At 46.8% G+C, this 21844-nt stretch overlaps 1 protein-coding gene across 3 annotated transcripts in view; it reads left to right on the top strand.

Annotated features, from left to right (window-relative positions):
* The window catches only part of ARHGEF6 (Rac/Cdc42 guanine nucleotide exchange factor 6), a 51237-nt gene that overhangs the window by 14573 nt on the left and 14820 nt on the right, over positions 1–21844 (top strand). For all 3 annotated transcript variants that reach the window (XM_090059001.1, XM_090059000.1, XM_090058999.1), the window contains 10 exons: positions 3972–4099; positions 4478–4679; positions 7711–7781; positions 9387–9481; positions 11417–11512; positions 13446–13568; positions 15304–15442; positions 17935–17994; positions 20230–20376; positions 21617–21703. In XM_090059001.1, the coding sequence (XP_089915127.1) occupies positions 3972–4099; positions 4478–4679; positions 7711–7781; positions 9387–9481; positions 11417–11512; positions 13446–13568; positions 15304–15442; positions 17935–17994; positions 20230–20376; positions 21617–21703 (1148 nt within the window). The remainder of the gene's footprint in view (positions 1–3971; positions 4100–4477; positions 4680–7710; positions 7782–9386; positions 9482–11416; positions 11513–13445; positions 13569–15303; positions 15443–17934; positions 17995–20229; positions 20377–21616; positions 21704–21844) is intronic.

Genomic DNA, 21844 nt, shown 5'->3' with positions numbered 1-21844 from the left:
TGCAGTGGTGCAGTGCCACAGGGGAAAGCTGACAGCCAAGGGAAAACCTTCTCAATGGGGTTATAAAGCCATGGAAACAGTTTGGCTGATCTGAAGTTTTATAAAGCCCCATTTGTGCAAACAACCACAATAAAGATTTGGGGCCTGAATCGAGTAGGTGCATCCCCTTAAGATGACTCTCCTTCCTGAATGCCGCTCCAGGAAAATACAGGGCTTGAGGCTGCCTTGTCGGGCTCTGCAGCTGCCCTCTCTGCAGCTCCCCTCTTCTGCCCGAGAAGCCTATGAATAGCATTTCAGCCTCCGCAGATTTTTAAGAGGCTCTTAATGGTTTGTTAAATGAAGAGAACCCACTGACCCAGTTCAGAAATCTCGTGAGTCAATGGGATGCTAGTATGAAATGCAGGTCACTTGAGAGGTACAGGAGAAAAATCTTCATGCAAACAGGATCTGGTGGTTTCTCAGCACTGATTGTCTCTGATACCGGAGCTCGGGCTCTGTGCTATCAACTAACTGCTATGGAAATCATTAGTGACCTCATCAGTCAAGGTTTGTTTCAGCCAGAGGATGAACTGTTGGAACGGGACAACCTCGAAGAAACACAACGTCTGTTTTCAACGCATTGAGACCCTCTCGCATACCCATTAACTCTACATTGCCTGTGGACATCCATTGAGCAAAATAATTCCACAATTAGCATGTGTCTTACATCTTGAAGCTGGAGAGAAGGAAGGGCAGTAATGCGGTAACAGAAGTGTTACCAGTAGATAGAGCCCAAGGTGGCCTGTAGTGTCAGTGAACTCTTCAGGCAGTTTTAGATCATCAGTCCTTATAGCGTTTAGATGCTAATAAAGGTCATCTTACTTTTTTTTTATCTAGCACTCTTCAGTCCTAAGGATATGCAGTGCCTTACAAGCTCTTTATATGTGGAATATTTGAAATGCATCCTCCTCTGGGGTGGAGAGCACCCACTGACGGAAACACAGTTGGCTGCATAACAGTGGATGTATATTTTCCTTGGCAGATTGTAGTGTTCTTGTTTTTATGAGCAGTGGCAGCTGCTGGCCCTGCTGGAGGCAAGCTGCCTCTCTCCCTCCACATCTGTAGCAGTGCAGCTGCAGTGCCAAAGCACAGCTTTGCTTTGAGCTCATTTGATAAGCCAGGCCTCCCCTGCCAGCCCTGTAGCACAGAGGGCTTCAATCAGACAGTCGTCGTAAAAGTCGAGGCTTCATTTTGCTGTATAATAATCACCATTGTTACTTCACCAAGGAGGGTCGGGAAACTGGGGTCCCAGGCAGTTTTGTGATATACGTCTGTTTGAACATCTGGTTTTTCTCCTTGTAAATGGTAATGTAAGTGGATGCCTGTGATATCATCTGCCATTCAGAGAGAGAGAAACTTTGGGGAAATGGCAAAGGTAAAAAGCACATTCTAAATCTTCAAACCTTTTTTTGTGGTTTGGCCTTGGTCCCAAGGAAAAGGAGCCCCTAGGCAACAAACCACTACCACAGATGGCCCAGACTGTGGCTCCCAGGTTGGGAGTTGCACCAAAGAGCCCAAGGACTGCACAGCATGCCAGGACGAGACATCACTGCCTGCAGTCCTTCCAGCTCAAGGCTGAGTCACATCAGAAGGGCAGTGCAGGGGAGCTTGCCTCGATGCTCCCTGCCTATCCATGAGCCTTTATTATTTGCTCTCCTCACACCCTTCCCAGCCTCATCGCTCTCAGCTGTGTCCTCAGGGAGTTCAGATGCCTGTACACATCGTCTGTGTTCCTGGGCATGCTCCTAGACTGTTGTGGCTTCCTGGATGCCGTCATGCAGAATAACTCTATATCTGCAGAACGCAGCAGCTGTCTCCAGAACATTAGCAAGACCAACTGCTCTGCTTTTTAATTTTGGAAAAAAACCTGGCTATAATGTTATAATGCACCCAACGATGATGACGTGCTTCAAATAATATAAGACTCTGAACAGAAAACTCAGCTTATTTTAACCATATTTTAACAACATATGGCAAGCTGTGCTCAGCAACACTCCATTTTGGAGCAGGCATAAAATAGGATGCTAACGTGATGCAACACAAATGATATGTTTTCCTGCCAAACCGTCAGAGTTGCTGTTACATTTGTCCTGAGGTTGCTGCTGGTATTTATAAAAGTACAAACACAGAAATTGGAGGAAGGTAAAACTGTAACCCATCCAGTAACCAAGGCATTTCCCCAAGCTGCTGCTTGCTGCTCGGGTTGGTCGGGGAATACAGACTTGTGGTTGATGTCCTCTCTTTTCAGAACAGATCAGGGGAGGAACCACTAAGGCTGGCAACATGCCCATCCTGCCAGTTTGCCAGCCCCAAGAACACCGAAAGCAGCTGAAACTGCGGATCAAATGTCAGGGCATTTCAGGAAACAGCCCTGTGTTTGCAAAGCTGATTGCTTTGCACTGATTGCTGTTGCTTTCACCATCACAATTCCAGGAGCCTTGAACTAGTTTCACTGCACGCATCAGGCCGTTGCATTGTCTAGGGGTGGGAAAGAGTGCGGAGAGCCAACAACAGAGGCAGAAGGATGTGTCAGAGTGATGGGGGCTGGGAATGAGCACGCTAACCTCTGCACAAACACGATTTGTGACTCGTGTCGCCGTGGTATTCACGAGCTGCAAACCCGGACAAGGCGCTGATCATGCAATGGGATGTACAAGCACGGAGCAGAAGAGCAGTTCCTAGTCCAAGCAAGCCTGCAAGCAAAATCACTCCAAATTGCTACTAAAAGCTCCCGCCAACTCTGATCATTAGAGGGCCCCAGAAACAGTTGGTGTTTGTCTGACAGAAAATCCCTGAGGGGGGGAAAAAGCCCAATTGATTCATCGTTCTCCCAGTCCTACCAGCTGAAAGCTGCTTTCGCTCCCACTGAACTCAGTGGGTTTGAATGGAACATCCTCCGTCACACTGGCAGTGAGCATCGAGGGCAGCCTTGTCTTGCAGGAATTGGTCCTTTATTTTCTGATTGCAACAGGTGTTGGACAACAAACCTTCCTGGCCGTGTTCAAGACTGAGTGCCGCTCCCCCTCCTGCCCCACAGGACCACTCTGAAATTCGAAAGGAACGAGAGAGCCAAGAGAGCAAGCCCTCCAGTCCCCCTGCTCTGCCAGAATTAGCACGCCTGCCTTCTCAGTCACATACGACAGCTTTGCCGAGTCTCACAATTTGATTGTTTTTCTGCAGTGGGACCCAGTAGCCAGGAAGCAGCCAGAGTTTTCCTTTCTGCTTTGAAAGTAACAGCAGTGGTTTGAATGCAGGCAGAAGCGCGCTCTCGGTGGGTGGGGGTGTCATTCCGTGGGTTGCAGCGAACCGTTTGAGGGCAAGAGCCTTAGACTTTATTCTCATAAGTATAGCACATTGTAAGCTGTTTATTGACATGGTTAATGGCAGCCGTCCATTAACAATAATCAGAATAACGTAGGGCAGCATTCAGCTGCACACACTGAGCCAGTAAGAGCTTGTCTGCACAAGGAAACTATTGTGAAACAGCTGGGGTGTGAATTCACAGTGAAGGAGTTTTCTTCCAGCCTGGTTTTACAGAAGTGGCCTCAGCGTCGATACCTGTGCGAGCTGCGGCACTCAAGCCACAGCAACATGGAGCAGAGTGGGGATTAGTGTGCCCAGCTCCTCACCCAGCTTGGTTTTCTCTCTGCTGCAGTGCAGTCGACTCTGTGCCTGCAGCAGAGACATATCCTAGGAGTGGGTTAGCACAGTCCACTTCAGAAGCAGCTTAACTTGTGCCACAGAAAGGCACTGCGTGTCCCCCCATGGGAAGCCAGCGTGGGTCAGTGGTTCATTGTTACTCCCCGTGTGCACATGCTCTTTGTGTTCCTGGCCATTCCAGTTCTCTGCATTTTCCCCTCTTCATTAGGATGCAAAGGAGATGGTTTTGCAGAGCACGGATTACAGTGCAGCTTTTGTTCTTGCTTCCACAGATCGGCCACTGGCAGGGCCATGCTCAGGTGTGTCCTCTCCTAGCTCGGCAGCCGGTAGCTCCCAGGCCAGCTTCAACGGAACAGCTTCGAGAAAGTCCAGGGTGCTGCGGAGGCAGTCCAAACCCGTGGTAGGCTCTGTCACAGTCTGAGGGCTGCAGTCGTCATCCTAGCCTAAAAAGAGATCGCAGCAACTAGAGCGGGGCACTGGGAAACCATGTCTTCAGCTCTGCTCCCAGTCTTGCAGCTGGGTGGCTGTGTGCTCTTGAGGAATTTACAGGCATACCTGTCTGTAAATGAGCAGCAAAATCCCGACCAGTCTCTCCTGGTGTGGGGGAGGCCCAAGCAGTGCTTTCAGGGGACACTGACAGCCTTTTATGCAAGGCTTTGTACAAGGATAAGATATGGTGATTGCTATGGAGCTGCAGCCCCAACAAAGGCATAGCGTCCTTGTGGGCCATTGTCATCCACCTCCCCTCCTGAACTGTTTTTGATGTGTGTTTCTTTAGGAGATGACCGAAAATGGCAGTCACCAGTTGGTGGTAAAGGCCCGGTTCAATTTTAAGCAGACCAACGAAGATGAGCTCTCGGTTAACAAAGGAGACATCATCTATGTCACCAGAGTTGAAGAAGGGGGCTGGTGGGAAGGCACCCTGAATGGCAAGACGGGCTGGTTCCCCAGTAACTACGTCAGAGAAATCAAGTCCACTGGTAAGCAGATTGTCTTCAACCGCCCTTATGTTGCTTTGAACCCTGATGCCTTTGGGAAATTGCTGCTGTTTGTATAAATACTGTTCACGTGCGCAATGAATGGGGTGAGACTGAGACAGTTCAGCCCTTTGCATCGCTCACTACTAGAGGGCTAGTAAAACATGCTTCCCAAGCTCTGCAGGTGTCCACGGTCCTGGGGGGAGGAACAAGCGGGCTGTGCTCCTTTGCAGTTGCCTTCATGTGTCTTCCCCATTTCTAAGCACAAAGCCCTTTTGTTGTTGTTTTCCACTGATCCTGCCATTTCTGAGAGCAGCGTGATGAGTGCCCACAGTCTTGGTGGAGAAGCCAGCAATAACTATGTGGCTGTAGGGAACAATTCCCATTTTTTATGCGTATGTGCGGCTGACTTCCCAGAGTCTGGTTACCCAGGCTACATCTTGAGCTTCAAAGCTACAGGCAACATTAACAAGAGCTTTCTGTTTTCTCTTAAATTCTCTTAAAATTTTTCAGAAATGTAGTTTTTACCATGTAGGCAACAAGCACGAACCAAGGCAGGCCTGTTTCAGCACAGTTCATCGTATCCGTTTGTAATGCTTTGGTGGGGGCCATTGAATGATGGTCAGATTTTGTTCAAAAAACAACCTCAGTCTTTTCATTGTGAAGGTTTATCATCGTCATTACAGCAGAACCTAGTGGCTATCACCAGGACGGCATCCCATGATCCTGGGCACTGTATTTAATGCAGTTCTAGGCATGACGAGCTTTCAGTCCGAAGGGGCAAAGAGTGGGTGGGGAAAGAGGCGCAGAGACAAGCTGGGACGTGCCCAGAATTAAATAACATGGCCAACCTGGAAACAAAATCCCATCCCCTCAGTAGCACCCCAGTGTCCCATCCACTAGCTCATGCTGCTTTCCAGGGTGCACGTATGTATTTTTTTATTACTGATGAGCATACTGATGTGCAGAGCATATCCCTGGAAGATACATATGCCAAGCCACAGCCAGGCCTGTAGACAGGACAGATCAGTCCTCCCACTCTTCCACACCATACAAGAGAAAGATGGGGGCTGCTGCAGGACTTTACAGTGCAGTCTTCGTGCCTTCTTGTACAACCAAAGAGCAATTAATTATATTACTGAAAGAAAGTGGGCAGGAGAAAAAAGCCAATTCCATTCACCTAAAGCTGGCCAAACTCAGGCAAAGATTTCATGAATTAATAGGAAGGCGCCTTACCAAGGTTCCCAGTGACCTGCAGGGAGCTCAACAGACCCCTTCAGTCTTGTAGCTCCTCTATCCTCCCTCCAGCACCCACCTTGAGTACAGGATGGTGCCAGAGACCTCTGCTGAGCAGAGGAGGGAGGATCGTTCCTGCAGGGAGCAGAGCGAAGGAGCAGTCTCTCTTGGTGCCAGGCTGCAGGTAGTTTTGCAGTGCGCACAAACAGGAGCTGCACAGAAATGGCCCAATTTGCTTTGCTCATACCCTGTACCAGGATCCTGTTTGCTTCGTCAGCCTGGAGTCTAAGGATGGACTAAGCTTGGAAAAGGGCCCTGTGGCCTAGGTCAGTAGGTGCTTGTAAGCCAGCGGTGCAGGGTTAGAATGACACACGATCACTAAATAACAGAACAAGGCAGCCGACCTGAGAATATGAAGCGGTGGACTGGTTGTCAGTCCTGTGACTGTTTCAGCTTGGCTGCATCGGCACAGTCAACTGCTCTGGCTTTTTCCAGTGCTGCAGTCACATGACAGTGTCTGTACTCCCACTCTCCCTCTCTCCTAAGTATACCTTGTGGGCTATAATGACTAGCTGTGTGGAGCAAAGCTTCATCGACTGCTTTAAGTGATGCACACAGCCCCTTGGTGGAGGGTGGAGGAGACAGGAAATGCTGCAAAGGCAATAATTAGAAAGCACAACAGGCTGCAGTCTCCAGTGAGCTAAATTTACTAACATCAGCTTCTCCCCTGTTATCTGTCTCAGAAGCTGCTGATGAAAAGCAGGACAAAATACCCCTCTCTACTCTGTGTGGCATATTTCAAGCTCTTCTTAGGTGCTCCCAGTTCCCATTGATGTAGACAGGAGCTGGGCCTCCAGAGGGACTGCAGTATTGGGCCTCAGTTCAGCACCTTTACTCTTTTCCCAGTACAGCTTTACCAGGGGTACTGTCAAACCTGTTCTTCTGGGAAGAGAGAACAAGCAAGGCCTGAAATGACAGTGCCTCCCTGCAGATGCTAGGCATACCACAGCCTTGAGGTGATTACCGAGGAACTGTAAAATTAAGAGCACCTTCCTTCTGGAAGGCTTGTTTCCTCCTTTGTGAACACACGGTGATTTGTTATTGCACATCGGCTTGCTTGCTCAGCTTCTTCTGGGGAAAAGAACAATGGGACAAGGACTTTGTGCATTCACGGCTGTGTGTGCTGGGGGAGTGGAAATTATACGCAGAGAAGGAACTATTATGTGTCAGCTTAGCAAAGGGTGAAAGCTGCAGAGGTGTTTCATGTTGAACCATGAGTCTTCCCATTTGTGAGCAAGGTAGGAGCAGAGCCCACATTCCCCTGAATTTCAGTGAGAGATGTCACCTTTCAAAGGTCTGACTGCAGTTTGTTTTTAAAGTTGGTGTAATGTAAGTTGTGAATCAGCAATGAGCCCCAAGTAAAATCCTGCATCCGGCATTCCTGGCATTTGAAAACATGTGGAATCTACTTTTTTTAGATTGACTGAGCCAAACCCAGTTCCAGTCCCCTCTTGCCCCCTGCAGCTTTGGGACAGTTGCCAACTATTTCAGAACAAACTTAAAAATATTCTAGAGTTGCTGCGTTGCAATTCTAAGGAGATTCAAACAGCTGTCAGCTTCATGCATACATTCATTTTGCTTCAGGTTTCATTAGAAAAACTCCACAATAGGGCTGCTGGTTCGGTGATCGTGGCATCTTTTTCAGTCTGTCAGACAAGATAGAGGTAGGGCTTTATCCGACGGAATAATGGCAATTCTGCATTACAAGTTATTTATGGTGGGGTTTTTTTCTTGACAGATAAGCCCCTTTCTCCCAAAGCATTAAAAGGACTTGAAAGCGCACAGCTCACAAAGAATTATTATCCCGTGGTAAGTTTTTAAAGTTCTGAGCAAATGTTTTACTAAGCAGAACATTAATCTTCTAGCCCAGCTCTCTCCCAGGTGTAAGTCATTGTCACTCCACTGAAAGTAAGATAACTTATAACAGCGGAGGATTTGGCGCTTTTAGTATTTAAATGTGACTCTTGAGATTGTACTGGATTAAGACGTTTACTTGGCTGTCAAAACAGTAAAACTCAAATACGAGATGCTACATATGTGAGTGATTTAAAATGGGCAGCAAAGTTAAAATAGCAAAGATGAGAGTTTAGTATATCGCGAGGTTAGTACTTTAAAAAAACTTCATGCTGCTGTTCCAGTTCTTCTCTTCCAATAGTAATTATCCACCTTCTGAAAGGTGGGGAGATAATCAAGTTTGCAAGAGAGCAAGGCAGATTAAATTTTGCTCTAAAATGGACACGTGTACATGTGCTTATTTACTGCACAGTAACCAAAATTACTGCGCAATATGGGTGTGCATCTACATGTGCATACCCATACTGTGCAGTAAATATGGAAACTTATGCTGACTTGAATGTGAATTTGATACCTGCAGCATGTAGGTATTAAATTTACACCTGATTACTTACTGCTCAGTAGTGCACATGTAGACACCTTCCTGTGCAGTAACACTATGTGTGGAGTTGGGACTAACTTTAGTCCCAAATCAGTCCATGCACAGTGTTAATGCGCTTTAATGCCTGCATGTGTAGACGCTGGCCTATTCCCACTTATTGCGCAGTAACTTATTGCTCAGTAAATTTAAGCTGGCGTAAATGCACTTGTAGACATACCCAGTAAGTCCAAAAAGAGAGTTAAAATGTCTGTATGTGGACATCATCCTCATCCCTGGGTGCTGGAGGTTAAATGCATTTGTCAGATTCTATTTTATACAAGTGGAAGCTGAAATAGGCCATGTTCAGACAGTAGAAATGGCTAGAATAGAAATAGTCTTGTCTGTCACTGATCCTTGGTCTACAGTGTGACGCCTCCTGCTTACTGACAAAGGGGAGGCTGCAACAGGTCTGGGTACACTGCTGCTACAGGAGACAGGACCGGAGCATGTTCACCGCTGCTCCATAAAGTGGGCACTGAGGCGTTCTTTGGGCTGGAACAGTGCTGAAGCCAGCGGGGTCCTGCCGCAGTTAAGTTGTTGTGCTCATAAGCATATGCAGATACCTGACTCGCATGTTGTTACTGTGACAGCCTACCCGTAACAGGAATGTACATACATATGCAGATGGCCAATGAAGCAGGAAATCTGCCCCTAAGTGGGGACATATACCTGACTTAAATGTGCCTTTACATGATATGCCAGCATCACAGAAGAACACTTGAAAAGCAACTGTCCTTACAGGCTTATTTTTACAGCTTTCCTAAAGACACTCCAGATTTGCAAGATTAAGTCCCTATTTTGAATCCACATGCCTGCATTGCACATTCTCGGTTTTGAATTTAGCATGGTCTTAAGACATGAATAAGTTAGAAGTGGGTTTAAAATCTGCTTCCAGGTTTCTCTACTGCTGGAAGCTGACATTGTATTCATGTGGCTAGTTGCCAATGCTCAGATCGGCTCAATTTTCTGTTTCTCTCTAGGTCTTGCAAAATATCCTGGAAACAGAACGGGACTATGCTAAGGAGCTCCAGTCACTTCTTGGAACATACTTGAGACCCCTCCAGTCCTATGACAAGTAAGGTCCAAGTCCAGCTACAGGGACCGAACACTGGAACTTTTAACACTCTTTGTTACGTTTTAACTTGTGAATAAGTGGGGATAGTTTCAGCTCTTTAGAAGTCTTTGTGCAGCATTTCATAAGTTCTCTGTGTGCTCAGGAGAACCAAGCTTCTGGCAGATCCTGCCCTTTCATTTCCCCCAAATTTTTGTTCAGACCCGTGGTGACAAAGGATTCTAGCTTAGGCACAATCTCTGTTTTAACCAATCCAGAAAGTCAGCTATAGAATGCTTCATGCTCATTTATTCCCTTTCAATGGTCCTTCTTTTGGCTTTTCACCATCAGCTGGGAACTCCTGGTCATCTCTTCACCAGACATGATGTCTTCACCAGGCTACAATCTAAGAAATGCATCAACCATGGTTGGCCTGGCTTTTGCTGATTCTGAACTTGAGAGCTAGAAAAGACCAACCCAACATCTCTATGGTGATTTGCTTGAAGTATTTTCTTGTTTTACCTGAAACAATACTCCGCAGTCATGTGCAGCCCAAACAGACATCTGGAAGGTCCTTGTCAGCTGCAGAAGTAAACCAGTAGGTTTTCATCCTGGGAAGAGCTGATGGGGAGTAAAGTTCAGAGTTGATAAGTTTGAAGGTACACTCTTAGGATTTTGAAAAGCCTTTGTTTGTGGCTTGTCCAAACAGTGGTACACACAGATAGCTCTTTGTTGTCTGCACATCAATAGACTCCATGTGCTCCAGCACCGTTTGCTTGATCTTATGCTTCCTGCCTTGGTTTCGCAGTCATCTGTTCCAGAGAGCAACACTGAAATCAGCACAAAAGCTTGGATAATTCCACTTAGCGGAGTACCTCCGTCCTGCCTCCTCTGGTGAGGTTGTGCAGTTGTGAACAAGGAGGTAGTGGATCACTGCTGGTCTGTAGCGTGAGAAAGATGGTGAAATCCCAGTGGATCACAAGCGCCGAGGTCAACTGCTTAGACTTCCTTTTTTTCCAGTTCGGAGAGTTTTGAGGGCAGAATCTCAAGCCCTCTATGAGAGAGGATTTCCTCTTTTTTTTCCTCAAGTATCTCCTAAACTTCCCCACAGCAGCCTGACTTCCTCAAACCTTTAGAAGAATCTGAGACGGTGTATTTGGCTGTGACCAGGTCCTGGGATGCCATGGCTGATCTCCCTTGAAAAGCCATGGTACCTCCATGATACCCCAAGGCTTTTGATGGTGTCATTCTTATCCCAGAGTCCAGGCAGGCAGCCCTGAGCGAGATTTTTCTCACATTATTCTCATGTTGTATCAAATGTGGCAAGTAGTCTGATATGCTTGCAGGACTGTAAAGGGTACCGAGAGGAATGAGGCTGAAATGAGTGAGGGAGCAAAGGTGATGAGGGGGCGAAGACTGGCAGAAGACCAAGGGTACTTGCATTTGACTGTTGTTAGTAGCACAGCAGGTTCCAGTGGCCATACTGAAGTCAGGTCCTGTTTGTGCCATGCCTGGTATGCATGTATTAAAAGACAGTCCATCCCCTGAAGAGGCTGCCATCTCTGGCTCTGCTTCTGCAAAGAGAGCTACAACCCAGGGCAAGCCTGCTACAGTTCAGAGTACATAGCTGCGCCGGCCTCCTCCCTACCCCCAGAAGGAATCCTCTCATTTAGGACAATTTAGCAATCTGAGACGATTCATGTGATTAAGCGATTAAAATCCAATTTGGGATAATTCCTGCGAGCAAATGTTTTCTCTGGGATGTTTTAATTGGATTTGCAAACTGTGAATTTTTGTACTTCATTACATTAACGAGTTTGCCTGTTGGAACCAATACTTTAGATTGTCTGCACCCCTGAAAAGGTTATTTGCAGAGCTTGTTTTACAGAGACAGCACCATTTGTTTTGAACGGTGGTAAAGCACCTCACTAGCATTCTTCATTATCTTAATTCTTTCAGGCTCAGTGCTGCGGATACCGCATCCTTACTGGGAAATGTTGAGGAGATCTGCACGTTTCAGCAAACACTGAATCAAGCCTTGGAAGAATGTGCAAAGTAAGCTTCCACTGTTGCAACGGAGGGTGATAAATCATTAATTTGCCTCTTTACTAACTTTTTTCTTACTGCGTGATCGCTGTGTGGGCTACTCGCATCTGAGGAAGGTGGTGTCTTGCTTTTGCTGATGGTGCAGGCAGGATCTCAAAGTGAGATGTGGCTTCCTAGTAGCTGCGGGAGGTTGAGCCTCGGGGTAGTCTACCCCTGCGGGGTAGACAGCAGGGGGAGGAGTGGAAGACTTGCTATCTTGCGGGGAATTTGGTCCCCTTCTGAGGGCGTGCTCTAGTTCAGCTTGCAGAAGAGTCTAGCATTTGTCTGTACGAAGGAGGTCAGGCTGGGCCATTGTGACAATCCTTTCTGGGATCTGTTTCCTTCTCTCATTCATCCTTCTTCCTCTTGAACTCCCAATTTAACTACAGTATTTGCTGAGCTTGCAGTTAATTAATTGGTTCACACTTCAGGCCTTCTGCTGGCTGCCTGGAGGGACCAGGAAATAATTTTTTGACCCCCTTGAACACAACTTGACTTCTGTTACTTTTCCCTCCACTTTCCTCTGAAGCGTCGGTGATTGACTGGGTGTCCTGGTGCTCCAGGTGGGACTGTGAAACCTCCCGGGTGCCTGGCTGGGCGGGGGGTCCTGCTTACACCGAGTTGGAGTCAGGAAGGAATTTTCCACCAGGTCAGATTGGCAGAGGCTGTTGCAGGAGAGAGGGGGAATTTCTCTTCCTCTGTAGGATGGGGCATGGTCCAGTTCCTAGGATTATCTCGGTATGTTTTACCTAACAAACTCCTTGCCACTGCAGTGACCTTGGCATTGGCAGTACCCTTGGTCTCTCCTGCTTTCTTCCTTTGACACAGGGTAGTTTTTGAGGCGTTTGATTTTTGTATGAAAGACCCCAGCTTGTATGAGGAACTAGGATGTGTTTTGTGGCTGTGATATGTAAGAGAGGCCAACAGGATGTTCTTATGGACCTGTTTGGACCATGTCTATGACATGGCTCCCTGCGATTGCAAGGGCCAGTGACCCTGATAGTCTCTATCAGTCCTACAATCCCAAGCTAGTGCCATAAACCTGCTTCAAGAGAAGGTCAGTGATTTGGGGACCAGGAAAGGTAACAGAAATAGCAATGTATCTGCCCAGCTGCAGAGAAATAAAACTAAATGGGAAACTAAAAACAATATTTGCGGGTTTTCAAGGGGACCTATGAAAGACAGTGCCCAAATCCTAACGTGAAGCCAGTAGGATTTTGATGTCCAATTCTCTTGGGTGCCTTAAAGCTCAACCTACATCCTTTGTATCCATCCCAAATGCTCCTGTAGGTGATGTGAGTGGTGCAGAGCCAGGACTCAAACTGGGGGGAATGGATTCCCTCACTGGTAAAGACAGAAAATAGTAGAAAAAAGGCAACAAACAGAGGGAGGCAGAAGTTGGAAGCTGGAAAAAGTACTGAGTCCTTTTGGGCTCCAGGTCTCCTTTCCTTTCCCCTCTCTCTCTCTTACTTCCTACTTGAGTCCTGCATAGAGCTGGTGCAGGAGCCACGCAGATCAGGTGCTCTGTTATCCCAGGCTGCCGTGTGCTTTCCAAAGCACCAGGCAAGAGGACTGCAGAGCTGGATCCCACACTTAGCTGTGCAGTTAAGCGATCCAAAGGCTACGTGCAAGTGTCATCTCAGCTAATGAGCATGTGCGCAGCTAAGGTGGCTTAGAACATCCCAGCGAAACTGCTGAGTTGGAGCCAGCGCTCATGGGCCAGTGTGTTTGGTGTGGGTGGGACAGGCACCCTGCAAAGTTGGGTTTGGACCGCGTCCAGCACTGATAGCAGGTTACGATGCAGTGTTGCCAGTCCGCTGCTGCTCTGTCATGTCTGAGGACCTATCTTGTTACCTCATCTCCAAATAACAGGCTCTGAAAACGTTCCTGTTTATGTTTACAGGCTTCCTGAAAACCAGCAGAGAGTGGGAGGCTGTTTTATGCACTTGATGCCACAGTTCAGAGCTCTGTACCTCACATACTGCGCTAACCACCCTTCTGCTGTCAACGTCCTCACACAACACAGGCAAGTAACATTTTGTGATGAGGGAGGAAGTCATTCCCTTTCCCATTTAAGTTGAAGTTCAGTGGGAGTCCTCAACTGGGATCTCGGCAATGGGGTCCAGTGTTGCCCATGGTCTTTGGAAGGTTCTGGGAACACTGCTGACACTGGGAGATGGGGGAGACTCTGGGATGGATCTGGCTGGCTTCCCTGCCTGCCACCCAGGGACAGCCGCTCATGGAGGGATTGTGGTGAGTGGTCAATCGAGCAGTTAGGGAGATGAGAGCTCTCTGCTGGCTTCGTGGGACAACCCTGTGCAAGTGCAGAAGACCCCATTAACCCCTGTCCAGATCTTATGGACGTCTACCCCACCTATACACGCTCACTCACAAGGGTCCTGGTCCAGTGAGATTCCAGATATATCTCCTTGCACTGATTTAACTGAAATGCTCGCCACCTTCCAGGACCAGGCATCTAGTGTAGGAAGGGAGGTACAGGCAGTTGCTTTGGAAAAGACGGCATCTATTGCTGTAACAAAGCAGCTGTCCTACAGAATGACTGCTCGACTTGCTCTGTAAACTATTGCAGAGATCATGGCAATGGCCTCCTTCAGGGTGCATCTCCTGAATAAGCTGTAGCTGCAGGGCACATGGGAGAGCTGTGGAGACTGCCCGCTTCACTGACATGAGAGCTGCTGCCTCTGCTCTGCTGTGTAATTCTAGTATGTTTGTAATGGGAGGCCAGCAAAGTGCTTATCTCCTAAAGTGTGGTTTTAATTTCGCCTGATGAAAATTGGGGCTTTTGTAAATGACTCTGTCTTTCACCTCATTAGCCAGAGCCCTTTTAAAACTATTTTAGCAAATGTGCTGATTGCAGCTCAAAGTGCGCTTCCCAGAGCATTACAAACCAAAGCTGCGCAAGCGTTGCATGTTCTCTAAATACAGAAACCTCCTTCTCCCCCACAGTGTGCTATTCAGCAGGGTGATTAAGAGGCCCATTTACCAAACTCCAGGAGAGCGCACCAGCCAGCTGCTGGCCTCAGAGCTAGACAGAGCCACAGCACAACTGGGCCTGCTGTCCCACTGCAGCTTGTAAGAACAGACCCCAGGTGTCATGTCATGTGAGCAGATACTGCTGCTTATTTTTGGGCCTGCTGTTATCTGGGCCTTACCAGGGAGGAGAGTACTAGGATCTCTCTCCGTGGCAATCAGGACTCGTAGTACAGATGATGTCTTTTATTGTAGTAGAGATGATTTTATTGTAGTAAAGATGATATCTCCGTGGCAGGCATCTCATACAGGGGCCAGCCACAGTAGGGAAGCAGCATGGGCACCACTTCCACTGCCTTCCTGCAGTGCCTCTAGGGCTCATATCACTCTTGAGGGTCTTAGATCCCTCCCTCTGCAAAACAGGCTGTAGAGCTGACCAAGTGTACCAGCCAGGGAGCTGGCTGCTTCTTCCTGGGGTGCAACTGCCCCGCCCAGCCCAGACAGACCCGCGGTGCTCCAGAGATTCCTGAGGCACAGTCATTTCCAGGAGCTTGCTAGAGAGTTATGTCCCAGCTCTGTTGCAAAAGCCAGGCTGAGTCTCTGGCCCACCCTGTGTCCAGCAACTGGTGGATCTGGGAGAAGCTGGAGTTCTGTGGGAACAGAGTGCAGCTCAGATGAAAGCCAGAGTCGTGGCAGGAGCATGGGAGTGAGTAACACACAGCCCTGAGCGGCTGGTGAAGTCTGCTGCTTGTTGTTGTCTCTATTTATAGCGACGAACTGGAGAAGTTTATGGAGAACCAGGGCGCACCCAACCCAGGGATTCTGATTTTGACCACAAGCCTCAGCAAGCCATTTGTGAGGCTGGATAAATACGTTACTGTTCTCCAGGAGCTGGAACGGCACATGGAGGTATGTGAGACATGGGCCAGCCAGGCCCTGTGCACCCAGAACTGTGCTGCTAGGCTGGGGAACGTAGAATAGTTGGGCCCTTGAACCTCTTCTGTCTGGACACTGGCAGCCCAATTTCTGTGTCTCCCAATACTTCATATATTCCTTGTTCTTCACCCTGGTGAGTTAGGGGATCATTATGATGCCCATGTGTCAGCTGCCTGCCTCGTAGGTGGGAAGGCATCGGAGAGCTACCAGCCCATGAGTGACTCTTGCCTGAGTCCTTGGTGCAAAGTTGGGTTACAGCCTGAGTTGCAGCTGAGCTCAGGTTGTAACATGCATCCCCAGCTGGGCAGCCAGCTGGAGCACAAGGACCTGTGAGTCCAGGCCAGAAGTTTCTGTGTAAGAGTATGGCGGGAAGTGAGGAGAACGATGGAGCCCAGGTTAATTTGCAGTGCATGATTTAACGATTCTGCTTTTGATGTGCTTCAGATGTGAGGCAAGAGCAGTCTAGATCACAGCCCCTGCTCTGTAGCCCAAGTGGAGATTAATGCATCAGCTGTTCCTTCCCCTCAAACAGCTGAAGTACCCCCCTCCAGCTGCCTCCTGCTTGCTGCAAGACCTTGCAACAGGGGGAGGATGCTGTGGCAAGGAGGGTGGCAGCTTCCCACAAGCCTGCAGGGGAGGGCAGCAGCTTTTTCATCACCCTGCTTTGAGGGGGCTAGTCCTGAGGTTAATAGTTGCCTTCCCTGGGTCCCTCTCGCATCCTGGATGGTGAAGAAAGGATGCTTTGATTGTAGTTGTTACTCATGTCCACCAGAGGCCACTGCTCCCAGTACCACATCCAAGGCTATATCTGACTTCTCCCACTTGTGCTGCTTGCTGGCAGGGACTGCCGGGGTGCGTGTGTACCTTGCAGCGTCCCAGCTCCAGGCTGCAGGCCTCTTCTCAGGAGACCTTCCCCATGTGGGGTGGGGAGGGTTCTGCCAGCGATGCTTCACTGCTGCTGTCCCATATGGTGCAGCACTGTGTGGGTCCATAAAGTGCTAGGGGCTTTGCTGCAGTTTTGCAGCATCCTACATATCAAGTTGCAGCAAAGGAAATTTATATTATTAATATTATATTATAATATTAAGACAACTTTCTCCCTAGGAGGGGGTAGTAAAGCATTGGAAGAGGCTGCCCAGAGAGGTAGAATCTCCATTCTCAGAGATTTTTAAGACCCAACTAGACAAAGCCTTGGCTGGGATGATGTAGTTGAGGCTGGTCCTGCTTGGAGCAGGGGGTTTGACTAGATGTGACCTCCTGAGGTCCCTTCCCACCCTCATTGTCTGTGATTCTATGTGGCCCAGAGCATAGGAGCTGGTGGAAGCGGTGTCCTGCTCACTGTGAAATCTGGTGTCTGAGAAAGGCCAAAACTGCACCTGGCTCTGAAGGCCTGCTAAGATATGCATCGGTGTGTTTGTCTAGCTCTGCATTCCCTGCAAGTCCACTTGGAAAACCATCCTCAGCAAAAACCAGCAGGTGTTGTTAGAAGCAAAGGGGTAAGGGACTATGTCTTAATCTGCCCCCAGAGTCCTGACTAACTTCCAGGAAGGTCACATATTATACAGACTTGATATCCAAAATTCAGCTCTCTACGTGGGCATCTAGATGTTTGTTTACAGGAGGAAAACACCCTAAAACCATCCCAAAGCACCCGAACGGGGTGGTATTCCTAGTACAGAGGGCTGGGCTAAAGACAGCAAAAGAGACATACTCTCCTAATCTCTGCAATCTGCTACCCATACCCCTCTCACAGCTGTTGTGGCCAGTACCGTAACCACAGTGAGAAGAGCAGTGGGGATCAGTCATATGTGGGTCAGCTGTCTTTGCTGACTTCTATATGGTGAATGTGGTGGTGAGGCTTTAAATAAGACTCATCTTCAGTGAGCATGTATGGTTGAAGTTATGGGCAAGTGTGGGTTTCTGGAAAGTGGGCACTGAGCAGTGGGGCTTTGCCCAGCAGGGTCCCCTGCACAGCAACACAACAGGGGTTAAAGCATGGTCAGTGCTGCTCACTTCTGGGAGGGTTAACTGTCCATGTTCATTCCAAAGTGGCTATTTTGCTAACACCAAATAGGCTATTAACTACCACCTGGTGGTGAGGTGCATTAATAGCCACTTAATCATGTAGCATCTCTAGAATAGTTGTCTGTCTGCCCGTGCTGGATTCCAATGTAACGTGCATCGGTATACAAAACGGGTATATAGTTGCATATCCGGGTTCCGGTTGCTTAAATAGCCTTAGGCTGAACAGAACAAGAGCAAAATGAAGATTAGACTCAGTTGTGTTTGATGGCATGTCTTCCTGACCCATGCTGCCTCTGTCCTGGGTTGAATCGTTACGACCCAACTCCGTGCGGCCAGCAAGAATCTCTGTCATTTTTAGATCACTGCACTAATGGGAGAATTCTGCACTTCCAAATGCTGCTGCAGTTCATGACTAACTCGGTGATTTCTACTTTCACTAGGAGGCGCATCCAGATCATGAAGAGGTTTTGAAAACAGTCACATCCTTCAAGTCTCTTGTGGTAGGTAGCGATTCTCAAAATAGAGTGCTCCATTTCTGTGCTGCGTTTCACAAAGAGTGAGTCAAGCCTGACATTTGTCTCCTTGTGAGAAGGTCTTTTGGAGTGGAAAACATGGGTTATGAAGATTTTTATTTTAAGTTCCAAGACTGGCTTGCCCCCATCTGGTAGCATGTTCCAATGGCTGTGTGTGGCTCTCAAGACTTTGTGATCCCTGCAGTATCATAACTTAACTATATTAAGTAACTCTTATTTTAGTGGCATGCCACCTAAGGAAGCCATGTGTGGGTGGGGGGTTTCTTTCATCTCCTTTACTTTTATACAGTTATGTATATGAAGAGCAACTCGGGTACAATACATTACTCATTAAAATGAACTATGAAAGGTTAAATGCTTGCATTTGACTCCTCTGCCAGTGCTAACAGAGAGACGTGTTTGAATGGGAGTCTTTCCAGTGGCCTTTGGCTCAGACTCTGATACATCACAGTATTTATAACACTATAAAAATGGCAATGAGTAGAGAAGCTACTAAACTGCTATCTGTGGGTCTCTAATCTGTGCAATCAACAATAATCTGTTTGTTGCAGATGCAGTAGCAAACATTTTGATTAATTGTTTTCAAGTACTCATATCCTTTAGAACCCTTTTGCAACAAGGGAAAGGGGGAAAAAACCTTCCATGCAGTGACTGTTTAACAGGGGGAAGGTTTATTATTCAGTTCTGAAGAAAGTTATGTTCTGTCTCTCTTCAGCTACTGAATACCTTTTGCTATAATCACTCCAGGTGTGGTCCAGCTTCCTTCCTTAACACAGGAGCTGTTAACATTTACTGCTTAACGGTGCAGTTGAAAGACTGAGGAAGAAGAAAGTTCATAGAAAACAGGAAAGGGAGATGGTGTTATGTTTACTTAGAAACTCATCTCAGTTTGTATTCACTGTGGTAGATAATTCAGGAATATTCAGTTAAACCAATTACAAAGTGGCATGAATCTTTAGAACTGCTGCTACCTGATGGAGATCAATAGTTGAGCTGCTTCTGTATTTGGTCAAGTCCAGTGTCCTGTATCTCAGGCCAGGGTCTTATTGATCAATATAATGTAATTCCTGTATGTCTGAGGTGGTTCACTGTGCAATTGAAATTAGATGGTCAAAGAAGTAAATTGTGTCATCAGACATGCATGTTTAACTTCATGGTGTTGGGATCAGTAATGCAGATGCTTCCAGCCACGCAGCGTGGACCTCAGAAAGCAATGCAAATGCGATCTGTAGCTTCCAAATAGTAGAAGAGCTATGTGGTTTCATTTACAGAGACTGCAACAAACATAAGCAGGCGCTACATGTGCTTGCTCCAGAGACCCAGAACTATAGGACATTTAGAATAAAATTTGCCACCCAAAAAGAAGCTGCTGTGCTCTGCTTTAAAAACAGGGCATGTACCCGGGGTACAGCCAAAATGGCCTCCTCTCTAGCCACAGTGTCATGGTGTTTGAACAGCCTGTACAGAACTGAACCAAATCTTGAATTCTAAACAGAGTAATAACTGGGCGCATCTACACATGCTCCCGACTGTGCATTTGATACTGTGCAGTCATTTAGCACTTGTTTTAAGTAATATATACACACCCATTGAATAAGAAATCAGTCCAGCAGGAGGCCCAAATCGAGGTTTGGCACTCTAGCGTTTTTCTCCTGCTTCAACTGAATTTGAATCCAGTTCCTAGTGAGCTTTTAGGGCAATAACCAGTAGTCCTTGCTCTCATAGCACCCCCAGTAACTTGCAGGGAAATTTGTCTGTGTAAATACTAAAGAGAGACTTCAGGACTCAAGGCTTGATCCAAAACCTATGCCACGGTGCCTCTCTTCTTTTCCCTAGTTCCATTTTTGAATGGGCCTCGTTAAAGACACAGCACTTTGATAATTTACAAACCTAGCAGAATAAAACAAATTTTAGACATTTTGCTTGTGTGAATTTAATGACAATCTTGCCTAACTGTACAAAAGTGAATAATGCTATTGATCTTCTTGCTGAATTCTCCAGTTGTGGCCTGTTCTCTACTGGGATAAAAACTGAACGGCTAGAGCCAAATTTTTCTTCTGATGTGTTCATGCTTTAACTGTAGCCAACAAACTGATAAGAGCATTGCCAGAAAGCTTTCTTAGCTAGGGCAGAACAGGTTTGATTTTAGAGTTTTTCTGTTCTATTTTTAACCAAATCTTTTCTGCAATATTGGCTTTGCAGTCACAATGCCAGGAGCTGAGGAAGAGGAAACAGCTTGAATTGCAGATCCTTTCAGAATCCATTCAGGGCTGGGAAGGAGAGGATATAAAGTCTATGGGAAATGTAATCTATATGTCCCATGTCATGGTTCAGTGCGGGGGAAGCGAGGTAAGCCCTTCAAATGGCAATAGCCCTTTTTGCTGCATGCTGAAACGTTCAAAGAATTCCCAGGTCCCAAAATCTCTTTATTTCAGGCTTGACTGTGTAGGATACAGAGTAATCTGGCCTCGGTCCACCAGAGCACTAATGCAGCTGCTTAGCTTTAATCACACAAATCAATTGGGCTCCTCATGTACTTAAAGTCAAGCATGTGCTTAATTGTTCACTGGAGTCAGTCTTGAATGCTCAATGCCAAGCTCTCTGGGAGTTGCTTTTCTTGTTCAAGCAGAGATTTTAGCATCATTAAACAACCAGCGTTTTTCATTACTTAGTGTGAAAAAAGAAAGTTTCTTAAATCCACCTATTTGAAATGTTATATCTTTCAGCTCCTAGGCTGAAGGTTAAAGTAACTTCATATGGTGTACAGAATTGCTGTGTGCTGTTTAATAGCAAGCAAGTGCTATTCCAGAGCTGGCTGAATTTGGAAAAGTTCAAAGCAATTCCTGTATTGTAGGACTAAATGTGGTCCTTGTATACACGTCTCTCACTACCATGTGAGAGGAGTTTGCCAGTAGACTCACTAGGCATTTACTGCTTATTACGTGAGCAGCCCCATGACTGTGGGTGGAACTGCTCACACATTATGGTACCTGACCCAGCCAAAACTCTGCACGAGGGAGGACTTTTAGTTTGTAGTGCTTTAGCATAATTTGGGTTGCCCCGTCATAGGCATTCCAAACCATTGAAGCAATTCTTCTGCTGGATTATTTAGAAAAGGAAGTATATTAATATTTTGGAGCCACAGGCACGCAATGCCTAGTGCAATGACTGGAAGTTGGATACATTTTTTTTACCCTTGCTTTTTAAATAAGAGAGCAAGAACTGATAGCCTTCTTTAATATGTTTATATTGCATATAATTATGCATGTGTATGGTTTGACATATTTGACAAATATGTTATGAAAGCAACTCTTACTGGTTTTGATTGAGTATTTACTCAGAAAATGGGCATTCTTCACTGCCATCTAAATTAATGCTGAGGAGGATGCATGTATGAGGGTTTGCAACCTCCAAAGAATTAAAATTAGCTTTCAGCTAAAAGGCTTGATTCTGGTCCCCTAAAAACCAGTAGGAGCATTACCATTGAGTTCTATTACGTGTGTACTGAGCCCAACGTACTCAGCCCTCTGAGAAAAGTGTCATGCAATGTTAAGTGGGACTTAAGCAAATTCTCATCTTTTCACTTCAGGAGAAAGAAGAGCGGTATTTCTTGTTGTTTTCAAATGTTCTCCTAATGTTATCTGCAAGCCCTCGGATGAGTGGGTTCATTTATCAGGTAAAGATATTTAATTTTAAGTCATCTGTAATCAGATTCAATCCTCTTGCTTTCTGAAACCTCTCTGTTGTGGTGTTAATACTCCACAGCCAGGAAACAGAGAACTCTAGCACACTGTGCATGCCAGCGTGCTAACTACAA

The sequence above is a fragment of the Crocodylus siamensis genome, chromosome 8 (genome assembly GCF_052110815.1).
Source record: "Crocodylus siamensis isolate JL-2025a chromosome 8, ASM5211081v1, whole genome shotgun sequence".
NCBI lineage: Eukaryota > Metazoa > Chordata > Crocodylia > Crocodylidae > Crocodylus > Crocodylus siamensis.
The sequence above is the reverse complement of the archived record's forward strand: the minus strand, read 5'-3'. Positions and strand labels throughout refer to the sequence as shown.